General features: G+C 34.5%; 1 protein-coding gene across 5 annotated transcripts in view; it reads right to left on the bottom strand.

Moving 5' to 3' along the window:
- MAPK10 (mitogen-activated protein kinase 10) overlaps window positions 1-16,235 on the bottom strand; it is a 316,646-nt gene that overhangs the window by 75,308 nt on the left and 225,103 nt on the right. For 4 of the 5 annotated variants that reach the window (XM_045473444.1, XM_045473446.1, XM_045473447.1 and 1 more), the window contains 5 exons: window positions 14,064-14,193; window positions 9,722-9,780; window positions 8,544-8,682; window positions 7,687-7,852; window positions 5,150-5,221 (listed from right to left, as the gene is read on the bottom strand). In XM_045473444.1, the coding sequence (XP_045329400.1) occupies window positions 5,150-5,221; window positions 7,687-7,852; window positions 8,544-8,682; window positions 9,722-9,780; window positions 14,064-14,193 (566 nt within the window). The remainder of the gene's footprint in view (window positions 1-5,149; window positions 5,222-7,686; window positions 7,853-8,543; window positions 8,683-9,721; window positions 9,781-14,063; window positions 14,194-16,235) is intronic. The other variant, XM_045473443.1, reaches the window with a different exon arrangement.

Below are 16,235 nucleotides of genomic sequence, written 5' to 3'. Positions count from 1 at the left end.
AAGTATGTGTCTGTTTGTAAACATCTAATGTTTTTATCACCACAGCAATCCTGTAAGACAGGGAAAGGAAGTATTTTACAAAGTAAATTAAAGTTTAGGGGGTGTCACATGACCAAAGTGAACAGAACTAGATGCCAGTTCTTGGAGCCCTATTCCAGTACGTACTTGACATTCATTTGACTGCAGAAGGCAGAAAGAATGTCCCACACACTGCTCATGGACTCTGTCCTGAGGACCAACAGGGCCCAGGGCAATTTGAATAGAATTTCACAGTAATGACTAAGGAATGTGTTTTATTATTTGTGTAGTTCTTCCCCTTCAATATTTCACAGAACTCTATGTACAGAACTCTGTAGGGGGGTAGGGGGAAAATAACAGGCTTTTAAACCTGTCTGTATGCATTTCCGGGAGACAGGGAGCTTCTGGGGGACCGAGCAGTCCTAGTCCCAGCTCCTAGCGGAGCTTTATGAATGCTGGCTCTCAGCAGCCCCTCTCCAAGACATCAAGGAGTAGAGGCCCAGCTCCTCAATTTCTTGCCTTCTGTTCCACTCTGGAAGTCTGTCCTCACATGCTGCCCCCTTGCAATATATCTCTCTGAATTCCTTTTATGACCTTCATGCCTTATCCTGCCCTCTAGTGGACTCTGGCCTAGTCTCAACTTCCTGGGTGAGAGATTTTCCCCCTGTAACTATGTCCTCTTTCCATCTTTACAGACCACCTCAAGCTCCAGCTCTGACTCTAGTGATTCCTGTCTTACTCAGATTTTTCTCAAAGTAATAACAATAAAATAGTTGTATAATAATAATCAAATAGTAGTAAAACTAATGGTGAGAATAGATTCTTTCAAACAAGTACGTACAGAGAAATAAAGGTGAAACGTCTTATTTTTTCTCATGTTCATGATTATCTGCCATTTGCTTATGGGTATGAAAAAATGGCTGAAGTCTTACATTGCAACTTTACTTAAATCATAAGCCATATCTTGTTTGAGATAATACTGTACCATCTCAATATTAGGTAAAAGATTATAGTAATGTATTAGTTGCAAAAGTTTATTAGAAAGTAAGCATGGTTATTTCAAAGAGGTAAGAAGGATTAAGAATCTCTATCTGCATTAGGTGAGTATCATCCACAACCTCTAATTTTTATTCACTTTACTTTGATTATTCCTAATTTTCATGTTCACGTTTAGAAAAGATATGACATTCATTAAGTTTGAGGATGTTTTCTTTATTTATTCAAATACACTTTTGGCAAATCATTTACCTGTTCCTTAATAACTTGGCTCCTTGGCAAGTCTATATGTACATCCTTTTCATTCTAATTGGAATTTCTCATGTCTTCATAGGGAAAAGCAAAGGGGTCTATTTTAGCAATCAGATCTGGCATCGTTTGGAGATAATATACTTGAGGTCTAGCAATTACAAATGAATACAGTGTGCCTATCTTTAATATCATGTAGGTCCAGGAAACTCTGGCCAAGAACTCTAGATGAAGGACTTCACAGGCCTTGCTCAAAGAAGGTGTGGCCATTTTAAGAAGAATGGAAGAAAAAAGGTAAAAAGAATATATCTAAGAGAAGTAGGCTTAAGGAAAGAATTTGTAGTATATGAAAATTCTACCAGTGTTATAAGACTTCAGTAATCAAAAACACCACATGCCCTGCTTGGGGTTTGGGGTGGGTGAGGGAATCAGTGACTAAATATCCCTTAAAAAAATTATGAGAAAAATCAACCTTATTATCTACTATTGTTAAAAGAGACAAAATCTGAATGAAATGTAAAGTCATTGACAACCTCTTTTATGATTGTTGGACTCTTAAAGAAAATAATGGACCTCATATATTTACTGCTACCTCAAAATTTATCATGGGCCTAAGAATTTTTAGTAATACTATATATTATGTCAATAAATATGCTATGAAATAGGTTTTAATCATAACACTGTAATAAAAATTGAGTATATAATAGTATGTGTTTGTATAATTAAACTATTAATACATTAAAAACAAATATTTTATAAATGGTCCTTTGGATATTAAAAAATAACAAGTTAACAGAAAAGAAAATATGTATGTATGTATGTAATGTATTTGTTTTGCCAATACTTAAATAATTAAGAAACTACCCTGTGATATAACCTGGATCATATCAATAGCCAAGAAATGTACACAGTGTTTCTCAAAATGCAAATACAGTTTTAATTTAGGCATATAGATAAAACTTCAGTCATCAATGATAATTTCATAAGATTTCCCAGTTTGTCAAGGTGTTTTACTATTTTTGTCATAGGTTCAGATAAAGAAAAGGAACGTTAAAAAGTTCTGTGGAGAGAGGGGAATAATGATTATGATTATAGAATATTACCATATAATTTTTCAGCCTCAGAGAAATTTAATAAAAATTACTCTGAGTAATTATAAGGGAAAGTCAAAGGAACTTATGATTGCTTTGTTTTTAAGTCTCTGAAAAATCTTAGAAGTAGTCAATTAGCCTATACTAAGCTTTGATATTACTTCCAGTAAGTGCTGGAATCTTTCAATATGCTAAAATATTGGTAAGATTCTTCTCTCCATAATTACTCCATCAACCCCCAAATGTGTATCTAATCACCATGGTTAGTGAAGTTAATTCAATGCTCTGATCTCTCAATTGTTGGTGGGAAACTCTAATCATAAAATTATAATAACTTCATGTAAAGATTAATGAAACAATTCCACTCAAAAATACAGAGTACATGTAATCCACTGTTTAATAGAGATACTACAGTTTAGTTTAATTTTTAAATGTCTTCATGACTTCAGACATTAAATTATAATTTTAATTATAGGTAAAATGAACTAAGGATTTAAATACAAATGGAAACATTTCTAGAAAGATGGCAGTTCTTCTAACACGTTTTATCTGTAAATTATTTACTCATATTTAAGTAAAATTTAACTTAGCAAGATGTTTTCCACTATAAATGTCTTCATGTAACTTTTCCATTGACTTTTAGGTCTGTATGCAGGCTCATTATCACATAGGGCAGTAGGCTATCAAAGAGCATTATTTTATATGATCATCACTGAGATAAAGGAATACAGAATGCAAATCCTTATAATGTAAATTTTTATGTTGGAATTTATTCAATTTCTAGGATCACTTTTATCAACGGTATATATTTTATGTATTGATTTTAGCACAATTTACTGTCAGTTCCAAATATTTTCCTGAAACAAACTATAATAAAGGGAAAAAAAGATCTCCAAGAAAATAATTATTGGAAGAATACAGAATTATCAATATGGTGCTATTATCTTTGTTTGCTTCTTTCTCTGAAGGATATCTTGGGTTAGAAAATGTTTTGACTTTTTCTAATTGTATTGGCTTTTAAATTTAATACTGGTAAAAGAGGAGAAAAGCAATCCTGATAAATGCCTGAAGAGCTATATTAGATCTCAGAGCACCAAGCCACATGGAAATCAAGTGACCTATAACAACAATGTCATGTGGAAATGAGATATTTTGTGACTTATCTTCCACTAACTAGGGCATTATAAAGATGTAGCTGTGCAACTTCACTTTGAGTGTTGTGAAGTTCCCCTTTTTTTGTCTGAAATATACTCCAAAGACGAAAACACATACACATACACACAATCCTTCTTTTATATGAAACCGGTACATTTAAATATGAACGTGAATTATAATATTGTTCTCATCAACTACATTGGATATATAATTTATCCTCAAAATATAAATAATTTAAAATAAAATGAAAGTAAAATGAATTATCATTTTAATAATCAATATAAAAATTGAGATGTTTCACATGCTTTCTTTTTATATCCTCAAAATCTAGTATGCATTTTGTGTATAAAATATATCTCAAATCAGACTCATCATAATTTAAATACTGAATAGCCACATGTGGCTGCCTATTGGACAGTATAGTCCTAGAAGATGTCATTACTCTTGCCTTATTATTGGAATTTAGAGAATATCTTACTAATATCCAGCAGAATAAATAAATATCTACATAATGAGTGCTCATAGTGGTATAAACTTCTCACTGAGTCAACTAAATAACAGTCATAATCTTACATAATAAAAGAGTTCCTTAATACAGCTTTCTTGTTAACCAAATATAATATTTAATAGTTATGGACCACATGTTTATTGCCAATTTCTAAAACAATTTCATATATAATAATATACTGAACTCAATATTGCATTATCACTGTTAAAACTGGAAATTGTTGTTGTATTTAGATTTGCACTATTGTATGTTAGCAGGGTATTTCTATATGCATAAAAATATATTCTCTTTTAATATGTAAACTTTATTACGTATATATTACAAACACTAATATGTGACTTTGTTAGAGAGTAAACTTTGGGTCATTTTAGAAATATATCAGCTCATTTAATAATTCTAAATCATACATATTTCTCCAAGAAATTTCCATTGTAATCTAGCCCAGAACTCAAGGGTAGAACTTGAATAAACACTGCTTTTTAAAATTCTAAATTTCATTGGAAAAGCGATTATCTGTGTCTCAGTCATATCTCCAAGTCAAGTAAGAGAAGCTTATATTAAACCCAGCTGATCTCTGGCAATTTGAATAACAATTATGGTTTTTAAATGTGGAAGTTCATGTTTTAAGGGGGATATGCTATATTGACCTATTTAAGACTGGATATAATGTCAAGAGTAATTCAATTCAATGAAACTATATACAGAAGCTTAGGATATCAACAAGGAGAGAAATTATTATGCCTAAATGTTGAAGAAGCATACAATGATTTTAGGAAAAAGATGGAAAATACTTGCAAAGAGTGACTTCTTTTGCTAGTTACAAAGATATTTTAATAATTTGGGATTTGGTGACCTCTATTATTTATGAAAAAATAGGATTGCTATTTTGAGTTACAAACAAGAAAATAATTTAAAGGAAAAAAAGCCCATTGAAATTTAATTAAAACAAATCATTGCAGTAGGTAATCTTCAGTACTGGTCAGATTATATAAATCATCACTTTTTTTTAAATCACAAATACACCACTTACCCAACTTTTTGCTTCTATCTTTACTCTCCTGGTAAAATCATTATGTGTTTAAAGGGAGAGAGAACAAAACAGGTAAAGCTGCAGCAAAAGGTACAAGGATACAGTCCCTTCCTGGAAAGAGGATTTTGTGGCGAACCATTTCTCCCATAATGCATCCCACAGACCATATATCCACTAGAACAGGAGAGAGGGAAGTGAAGAAAAGGGAGGAAAGTAAAGTTAACTAAGATCATTGATCTCTGAAGGAGGAGGAAAAAGAACAGTTTCATTAGAAGGTACAATTTTTGTCTCCCCCCAAAAGTTGCCCCAAAATTAAAACCAGCACTGTAATATTACATTAACAATGTTTAGCATGAGAACTCAAATTAATTTTTAAAAATTACTTTATGGGTACCTTAGATTGCCTCTGTAGTGCCATAAAAGGGTGATATGGAAAAACAGCAGATAAACCAAAAGTGTCTCCATGGTGGGTGGCGGCTAAAAGCCACCAAGAGGTTTTTTATTATTTGCAGGATATAGAGAAAATAATCTTAAGCAACCTACAGGAGTGGCTGTTTCCATTTTCTATTACACTCAGTTACATGGAATAGGGCAACCAAAAACTGCTTTTTTGTTCCCTTTGTTTTGTTGTTTGTTTGTTTGATTGGTTGGTTGGTTGGTTCAAAACAAGGTACATGCAAGCACATCCAAGAAACTACGAAATGTCAGGAACCGTTGTTTACAGGCAGAAGTATTGGAATCCCTGGTATTCAGGACTTAGTTTTTCCTTCAGAGGTTATCCTTGTAATAAACATCAGTTTTAGTTTCTATTTGAAGTATTTCAAAAATAAAGATATGATCAATTAGCACATATATAAAGGAGTCATCTGGAAGTAAAGTGAAAAAAAGTATTAAAGGTGTTTAAAAATTGTTTTATTTATTTGTTTTCTTTATTTCTCAGTTGTCCTAGTTGTTAACAAAACATGCTTCACCTTCTCTTACCAATCTTTACCCTCTTCCAACTTGCTTTTTAGTAAGGATCAAGGGAACTTTGGGGCAAAGACATTAGGCTGAAATGCTCCTTGGGGAAGGAAGGCAGGGTTAGGTGCACAGGATAGCCAGGCATGCCTGATGTAGGAACAAGCGGGTGTTTCTGCATGATAACCTTCCTCTCATATGCAAGAGGGCAGCACGAGGGTGTTAGCTACATCTTCACAAATCTAGAGAAATGAAAAAGCTAAGGATGTGACTAGCAACCTTTTCTAGTGAGAGAAGGAAAATGGATGAAATTACATGCCATTTGTTCTGCAAAGATCTGGGACACCATCAATAGGCAAATGCAGCCCCTAACACCAGACCTCTGTAGATCCTTGATTTCTTGAATTTTTTAATTAATTCCCCTTTGACGTTTTACAAGTAACCTGTGAAAAAGGTCTACAAATGTCTTCTTTTCCGAAGAAGTTAGATGTGGTTAGATGATTCCTTGGGAAGAGGACTAGATTTGCCTCTTCCGAGTCAAAAAGTAACAATTCTGCCATTGCTCACCAAAGTGAACCTGACATTCCTAAGAGCTGACTTTTCCCTTTCTTCTGCACAAGTGCACAAAAGTATTGGCTCTCTTCTAATGTGGAAGTACACAAAGAAATTTGTTTAAACTGGTGACCAGGGAATTTTCATAAAGGTACCCTGTAGCACCTGCACATAAAAATATATAGATAATTATTTTTGTAAAACTTATAAAAATAGACTGCTAGGAATTAAATAGAATAAAACATAAAATAAGCATGAAATGTACATTTAGGATATATATATATATATATATATATATATATAATCTTAATTTAAAAGAATTTTAATTCCTAAATATATTGGATATATATTTTTAATATGCTACATTACTTATTAGAGATATTCTTTTCAAAATAATATACTGCAATGCATTCTAATAGGTATTTTATAAATCCTTTAATAAAATCAAATTGCAATACATTTTGAGGATTCTACTTTTTCTTTTGAAGTGTTCATGAATACTAGAAGTAACATAAAATTTAATATTTTCTCTCTCTATGATTCAGAATTTGGAATTACTAGGTAATTGGTATCCTAAATATTACTTACAGAGCAGTTTAAAGCATTAAAGAGACTCTTACCTAACTTGAACAATTTGGATTATTCTAAATTGATTATCCAATGAGCATTTGTAAAGATTCTTGCTCCAAGCCTCTTTTTGTCTTCTCCTAGGAGTAGAGCCATCAATCTAAGATAAGCCATAAAGCCAAATGGCTAACTGTAACAGACAGATTTCTTCCTGTTTTCATACTCAAAACTCTGAGTTGAGCTGCAACCCAAACAGCATTTTTTTCTCAATATCTACAGCATGTGTGCTAATCCATATCTGCTTTCAGATGCCATCCACAATTCTTTTTAGCCATAACATTTTAGTGTTCTTGCAGCAAAGCTTACTTTTCAGAAACATCCTTCACATTTTTAATGAATGATTCTTCCTAGTAGTGTTTTTAAACACCTCTTAATATGAAAGCTGGCAACCCTATTAAAAATATACATTAATATGCATGAAAAAGAACACTGCCCTTGGCCATCTAAAACATATGCACATTTTCTTCATGGTTTCTGTGACTGCTATGCAGAAGCCTCCTTACCGTTCTCCTTGTAGCCCATTCCCAGAATAACCTCAGGGGCTCTATAATAACGGGTAACCACATAAGGAGTCATCATGAAACTTGTGCCTGCCGTTCTGGCAAGTCCAAAGTCGAGGATTTTCAATGTACAATCAGACTTGACTACAATGTTACTTGGTTTTAAATCCTGACAATAGGAAAAAGAGAAGAAATTAAAAGCCGGAAGCAAACGGAACATATGATCTCTATCTACTCAATCAATATGGCAGTCTTGCAGTAGTATTGATACGGCCCCCCTTGCCTACAGAGCGCAATATAAAGCAAATGATTAGCTTTTTATATATATTTTTAAGTATCTTCAAAAACTTATTAAACCCAGAAGAGAAGTGTACTATCAATTTTATAGTTTAGGCTCATCTTGGGAAGAGCTCTTAGAATAAATAACATATCATTTATTGTCATCTGTTAGATTTTTCCTTATGGCAACATAAACCTTTCAGCTTATTTTTCATTTCTTGGCCTGACAGAAGAGTGAATCAAGGCAGCTGTCTTTATACTGCCAGCAACAAACTGTGGAAATGAATGGTCTTATTTCAGCTGCACATATGACCTCTGCCAATCAAGGGCCTAGAAAACATGAGGCTTCTCAGAAGCCAACTCTCAATGAGCCGAAACAAAATGCTAAATGAAATCAACTGAAGTATAGCTACAATTTTCTTCTGTACGTTAGTGGACTTTGTGCTAATTCTATAGTCAAAGAAATGAGGAAGTACATTATATTCAACCTACCCCCCCTCTACATAAAGAAAACAATCTACAGTTGCTCTCTCTCTTCTCCAAAGGCACTTTAATTATAATTCTGGAGTATGTATTCTTACCCTGTGAATAATTCCAGCAGAGTGGAGGTGCTTGATGCCACACAACATTTGGTATAGCAGGTAAGACATTCGCTCATGGTCTAATTCCATCTGAATCACCTGACACAAGTTGGCATCCATCAGTTCCATTACTAAGTAACTGGGAAGTAAATCCACAAGGTTAGTCCCAAATCACAAGATCCATGAAGTCCTTCAAATAAGTCAGAATCCTCTCCCAAATCTGTAAGTCTTCCAAACTTCTCAGCTCTACCTTTGATTGAATTGAGAACATGAAAACTTTCCAAGTATTACATATATGTTAGCCATGGTAACTCTACCACGAGGTCACCAGCAGAAGCAGCATTTATTAGTGTGTGGTTCCTACCCATATATTTTCTACCTTCATCTTGTCCTCACATTTCCCTGAATTCACTGAACTGTTTCTTGAGTATTATGATTAGAAATTAAAAAAAAAAAAAGTCAGGGGTCATCTGGGTGGCTTAGTTGGTTAAGTATCCAAATCTTGATTTCAGCTCAGGTCATGATGTCATGGTTTGTGAGATCGAGCCCCGCATTGGGCTCTGCACTGGGCAGGGAGCCAGCGTAGGATTCTCCCTCTCCCTCTTCCTCTGTCCCTCCCCTGTTCATGCATGCATGTGCACTAACACTCTCACTCCCTCAAAAAAAAAAAAAAAATAGCATCTCCTATTAAATGCAATGTATCTGTGCCAAACAAGACAATGTGTTAAGATTTACTTCCTCTCCTCTGCTATTGTCACTATACTTCTAGATAGGTTACTTTTGCCCAAAATCAAAGGCACCACAAAAAATTGAAATAAAGATTTAAAAATTATTTTTATCATATCCCTTTTCTTGATATTTCTCAAAGTGAATAGACTCATTCCAGAAAGCTCACAGAATCAATTAACAATAAAAAATATATAATAAATAATAAATCTTCTCTGATTGAACCAAGAACATAGAACAACAAAGCACAAGTGCCAGAAGGCCAAAAAGAAGCAGAAGTATCTTTCCAGGAAGGAACACCAGAAACAGAACCTTCTGGATCCCTTTCATTTGCTGTCAGCTCTTATTTCCCTTTAATCTCTACAAGAGATTTCATCCACTGATGTATGTCAATTTCCCTTGAGCTATATAAGTGCTATGCTCTTCCTTCCTTCATGAGTTTTGTTACTTACACATCCTGGAACTCCTCCAGTGTTTTCTGGGGTGTGAAGACATTTAATAAACTAATAATCTGGAAAAGAAATAGTAGAAGGGACAGAGGAAAGAGAGAAAGAAAAAGGGAGAGATTGAATTATTTAAAAAGCATACTGAAACAAGTATTTAATCCAACTCAAAGTCACACACTAGTGCTATGGGAAAAGTTGGGAAAAAACTTCTAGAACTGTTTCACAGAACATAGAAAAATGTACTCAGAAAGGTCATATATATGATATCTGCCTTTGGGTTAAATACAATTAAAATGCTCAAATTCTTAGGCAGAAGGAAGAATCAGAGAAAATATATAATTGTGTAAATGCTTTAGAGTGTGATTCTCCTTGGTAGAATATAGAGTTGTAATGTAATTAAGCAAAAATGGAAGGAAGCCATGTAAGAAAAAGATAGGCAGCAGCAAAACACCCAACAAGATGTAGCAAGGTCATGGTTTTCCTCCAAATGAACAAGACGGTGCTCTAATTTAAGATTTTTTGTGTGTTACTACTTTAGTTTCTTTTGCTTCTATTTCACACACAAATACTATTTAAACTAATGCTATACTGATATGTTTGGGGAAATGTATAATATCCTGGATGATATCAATAATGAATTTAGTGGAAAATGTATTTTAAAAAGTTACTGCAATTCTGTCTCTTAAATTTTTTGTTTCCTGCTTTGGTTATTTTATATATTAGGTAGCAAAGAAGCTTACCTTCTAGCATAAGTAAATATTCTCTACTAACGTCAGTGGGACATAAAAATAAAAAATAGGGATAACGATCTTCTCACAGGATAGATGCAACCATTTCACAAAACTGGATAAGTACAAGATTAAGATTTAAACATCTTTAAACTACAAATTAATAAATTTTGGTAAATTTTGTAAGTGGTATAGAAACATATGAAATAATGAAAGCAAAACAAAATGATTATAAACATCTGAGAAATGTGATCAAGTCCACAGAATGCTTTGGGTCACATGTAGTTTTCATTTGTTGAGGAATTATTGAGAAAAAATTCATAGTACAATGCATATTTTCATACACACACACACACAAATGTATATATGGCAATGGTTATTACATATTAAGAAAACTATGATCATCTCTTCTAAAGGAACCTTAGGTTCTTTAGGTTATGGAATATGCATATAGAAATAAAATTATTTCAAAATATCTTTGAAACTTGTGATGAAAGTGTCTTACTCTGTATACTGATAGTGTGTGCTGAAACAATGTGTGATATATCTGTCATTGTATGTACATCAAACATATACAGTGGGTTTGTTTTTCTAGTATTTTATCAATATTGCAAAGTAATTCATCTTGATATTTGGTCAAACAAAAACATCAGAGATTGTGCACAGGGCACACACACACACAACACACACAAACAACCCTTAAATATGGAAAAATGCTAACCCATATCACCTGGTAAATATCTAGGTATTTGAAAATTAATTTAGAAAATAGCGTTATAATTTTGAGTAAATCAAGATTATTTTAAAAGGTTAATTCCCCACTATGAATTCTTATTTTCACTGGGGCACCTGGGTCACTCAGTCGGTTAAACATCTGACTGTTGGTTTCAGCTCAGGTCATGACCTTGCAGTTCATGAAATGGAGCTCTGTGTTGGGCTCTGTGCTGACAGTGCAGAGCCTATTGGGATTCTCTGTCTCTCCTCTCTCAGCTCCTCCCCCACTGGTGCTCGCTCTCTCTCCTTCTTTCTCCCAAAATAAATATATGAAAACTTTTTTGAAAAATTCTTATTTTCCCTTTTACTATGCCCTTGCTTTATCACCTTCATTTTCTTTGATTTCCCTCTGTTCTTTCTTTGCTCTCTTGTAAATTCTAATTCTTAACAATAACCAATTAAAAATTGTCCCTTTAGAAACATATTATCACAGGTATTTTCATTTTAGTTCAACAGTTTCACGCAGGAATCTGATTCAGTTCCTTTATTCCGACATATTAAAATGCAGATACGAATTAATGTTTGTTATGGCTCCACAATCACATTAGCCATCATTTCCTAGAATTAGGTATTCATTCTCTAAATGGATTCTCCTCTCTATTATTAAAGATTTAGTTGGGATTCTTCACTGTTTTACTTTACTTTCCACAGCATTTACAGAGTTCTGCATTTTGACTGCTTTTACTTAATATTACAAGTACTCGTGTGGAGGGGCGCCTGGGTGGCTCAGTCGGTTAAGTGTCCAACTCTTGGTTTCGGCTCAGGTCATGATCTCATGGTTCATGAGTTTGAGCCCCATGTTAGGCTCCGCACTGTCAGTGCAAAGCCTGCTTGGGATTCTCTGTCTTCCTCTTTCTGCCCCTTCCCTGCTTATGCCCTCTCTCACTCTCTATAAAATAAACATTTAAAAAAAAGTACTAATGTGGAATTTACATTTGGTCATAAGTGAACTTCCTTTCATAAGTGAACAAGTTCCAGATATTTATTTCCATAGACATATACACATGCACATGGAAATACACACATAAAAGGGGGATAGCAGATAGAAAACCATTTACAGATAATCCTTTCAATTGGGAACTTCTTTTTAGGTATCATAAACATGAACTTCTACATTTCAGTCAAGAACAGGGAGCATGATTCCCTCAAATGCACCAAGTGGAAATTTCTCCACAATGTGTTTATTGCATTATAGGAGCTGAAAGGAAGATGAGGGAAATATAAGTATATGAAAACACTATCAAAATCTCCCATACTGCTGCTTCATTGATTATATCTATCCATTTTCCATTGCCCATGGTATTTCTCATCCTCTCTGCTATGATAAAAATAGATTGCATTGGCCATGTTGTTAGTCTTGTTCCTGCCTTCATTTAACATACTGAAAGAATAAATTGGTTTAGTAGAATGACTTTTCTTATGAATCATCCTTTCCATCATTTATAGTTACCTTCTAGAAGTCTTGTGTTTCTTGCATGGCAAAATTAGAGATGGGTACGTACTTCATAAATTTGCCTTTTTAGTGAGATCTTTCCTGCTCAATCTATTTTAAAAAGTAAGCCCACCCACCAGCACTGACCAGAATAATTTTCCTTTTGCTTTGTTTTACTTACTAGTGCTTATCACCATCTGACATTCTATACATTTACCTATCTATTTTTTAGACCATCTTTTTCTCTCATCAATACAACATGAGCTCCACATGGTCAGGGATTAGTTTCTGTTATCTCTACTGATGTAATCTTAGCATCTAGGTTTATACATGGGGCACATTTTATTTAACAAACATGTCAAATGACTGAACTACAAGTCATTGGAGTAGAGTAACAGAAGAAAAGAGAAACACTGTCATCAGAGAAACAATCCACACATTTGTATTTCAAACATCTTGCAACTAAACTCTTATACATTTGCTTCTTCTTAGTGCCAGTGATAGATGGTTGGCCTTATGACAAATCCACTTGTTTATAAAACTACACTGATAATTTCATATATTCTGTGTGATTTTCATACTTAAGAAAAACTATGCAGACTTATAGCTATTTTTATAGTTTTATTATAATAATTTGCAATTATTTTCATTATACATTTATATGTAATAAATTATATGCACTGTACTTATAAATTATTTATTAATAATAGTCATTATTAAAATAATGAATTATCTCCCCTGTATCCTTACTAAAAGTAATGGGAGCATAGAAAGAATTCTAGAGGCCTTTATCTGCAAATGAAGAAGCTTATATACTCTGAAGTGAAGAATGTGATATAATGGTATACACCCTACTGAGTTCCCATGAGAAATGCTCTTGATAATCCTGTTCTGAAGTGCTTTGCAGATACGTTCCTGTGCATTTGCCCAACTCTACAAAAAAACAAGATGCTGAAGCACAGTGGGTACAGTAAACATTTGAAGGCCACTGACAGACTATAGTCAAAAAAAAAAAAAAGGAGATAAACATCTTCACCTGTTAATAATAAAGAAATATAGTATATTGTTCTACAGGATATTTTAGGGTTTTGTATTTGTTTGTTTTTTATTGTTTTCGGAAAAGTATGGAGCTCTCTGGTTAATTTGGAGCAAGATACCCAAATACGGTTAATTTCATAGCAGGAAAATATCTATCAAATTCATCCTCTCACACCATATGGTTTTTAGATGGTTTTTAAGCAGAAAGTTATCATGAGGACAATGAAATAAAATGTAGCATATGGACTGGATAAACAATCTTAACAGGCAGACATTACAAAGTAAAGAAAGCCTTTCCTGCTCAAGTTGGCACACAGATTTTCTTTCTCCGATCTCACAATCTCCCACAGCCAGAGATTTAAAAATAACAACTCACGTTTTTATGGTTCACACACTTCATGAGGACTAGCTCCCGGTAAGCTCTCTTGGCATGCGTTTGGTTCTGAAAGGGTCTGCTGAGCTTCTTAATGGCCACATTTCTGTCAAGAACGGCATCATACGCAGCACTGCAGAAACCCAAGAGCAATCCAGAATTAGGAACAAAGAAGCCCATAAAATTCCTGTCTACGGATATGGGTAAAGGATATGGATAAAGAAAATACTATCCTGGAATCCCACTCAGATATCTTCTCTTCAGGTCACATGCCAATCAGTAAATCTGTAAATAAAGACCTAGGAGTGGGGTGCTTGGGTGGCTCAGTTGGTTGAGCATCCGACTTCGGATCAGGTCATGATCTTGAGGTTCAGGAGTTTGAGCCCACCGTCAGGCTCTGTGCCAACAGCTCAGAGCCTGCTTTGATTTTGTGTCTCCCTCTCTTTCTGTCCCTTCCCCGCTCACGCTCTGTCTCTCTCTCCCTCAAAAATATAAATAAACATAAAAAAATTTTTTTAATAAAAAAAAGTAAAGATCTAGAAGTGACTAGTATCAAACCATTCTACTTACTAAGAAAAGAAAAAAAGGACAGTATCTTGCCCACTCGCCCCAGAAAGAAACCCAGCATAAAATTGCCTCCTTGATTGGGAGACAAAACAAAAGTGCTCCACTCTCCCACCAGCCATGTGAATGTGGCAAGTCATTTCATCTCTCTTGGCTTGAATTTCTCATCTAATAACATGTGATATTTAGGTTTTCTCTAGCTATAAAACTCCACTGTTATTTGGTTATTTTAAGAGAACATTATTCTTTCCAGTTTTTAAGGTATGACATTCATTGCCATGAATGCACAGGTTGGTTGGTGCTCAAGTTACCCATTAACAATAACAAAGCTGAAAATAAGGAATCCAGTATGAAGGTTTTTAGAGCATAAATAACTGCATTTCAATATGAAGACAGAAATGGATGCTACTAGCATTTGAAGCTTTCAAACTATTTGAGAATGAAAATCTACTATGCTTTGAAGGCAATCAATTTTTAGTGCTTTTTCTCTCATAGTAAAGAATATATGGGTCTGGAGATCAAATAAGGAAGTGAATATCTTCTTGGTATTTACCTAATGACTCACTCACAAAATGGTTTTTTGTTTGTTCATTTTTGTTTTACCCCCATCCCTGCAGCTTCAGATTGTGCTGGATTTTGTCTTAGTTGCCAGAAAGGAATGCAGCAATCAGTGTCCCCTACCATTGATCTGTTAAATTGGAAGTGGTATTAACCATTCAGTATTCATGCCACTAAACTAAAAGATAAAGAAAGGGGGTGGGGTGCCTGGGTGTCTCAGCTGGTTAAGCATCTGACTTTCGCTCAGGTCATGATTTCACAGTTTGTGGGTTTAAGTCCTGCATTGGGCTCTCTGCCGTCAGCACAGAGGCCGCGTCGGATCCTTTGTCCCCCTCTCTCTCTCTGACCCTCCCAAAAAAAGATAAAGAAAGGGGTTACTGTATTGTAAGATAATGATAGATTAGTGGGATAAGGTTTGACAAGATCTTAGAAGTCATCTGGTCCCTGACTCCATTTAATTATTCCATTTAATACTATTCTTCTCCAAAATGTCGCCATCAAAAGTTTGACCAGTCTCAGGGCACCTGGGTGGTTAAGTTGATTAAGCATCCGACTTCAGCTCAGGTCATGATCTCACAGTGCATGGGTTTGTGCCCCGCATCAGGCTCTGTGCTGACAGCTCAGAGCCTGGGTCCTGCTTCAGATTCTGTGTCTCCCCTCTCTCTCTCTGCCCCTCCCCTGCTCACACTCTGTCTCTCTCACTGTCTCAAAAATAAACATTAAAAATATATTTTTTTAAGTTTGAGCAATCTCCGCTTGAGCATCTCCAGAAACATGGACCCCTTTAATATCAAGGCAGCTTTGAGAGTTGGAAATGTCACCATTCTAATAAGCATAGTTTTATCTCTGTGGTTCATATTGACCACTCTCAGCTCTGAATGCTGGGGTAACTCTCAAAATAAAATACATTATTCTCTTTTCTATTATGGTAGGTCCATAATATTTGAAATCCATTAAAGGACTGGGCATGATCTTTGACCTATAGCTATAAGTTTTTCTTATTTTTCCCCTAAGTTTTTTCTTTCTCAAGTTAACTATCACCAGTGTCCTACC

This window comes from Leopardus geoffroyi, chromosome B1 (genome assembly GCF_018350155.1).
Source record: "Leopardus geoffroyi isolate Oge1 chromosome B1, O.geoffroyi_Oge1_pat1.0, whole genome shotgun sequence".
Lineage (NCBI taxonomy): Eukaryota > Metazoa > Chordata > Mammalia > Carnivora > Felidae > Leopardus > Leopardus geoffroyi.
The sequence above is the reverse complement of the archived record's forward strand: the minus strand, read 5'-3'. Positions and strand labels throughout refer to the sequence as shown.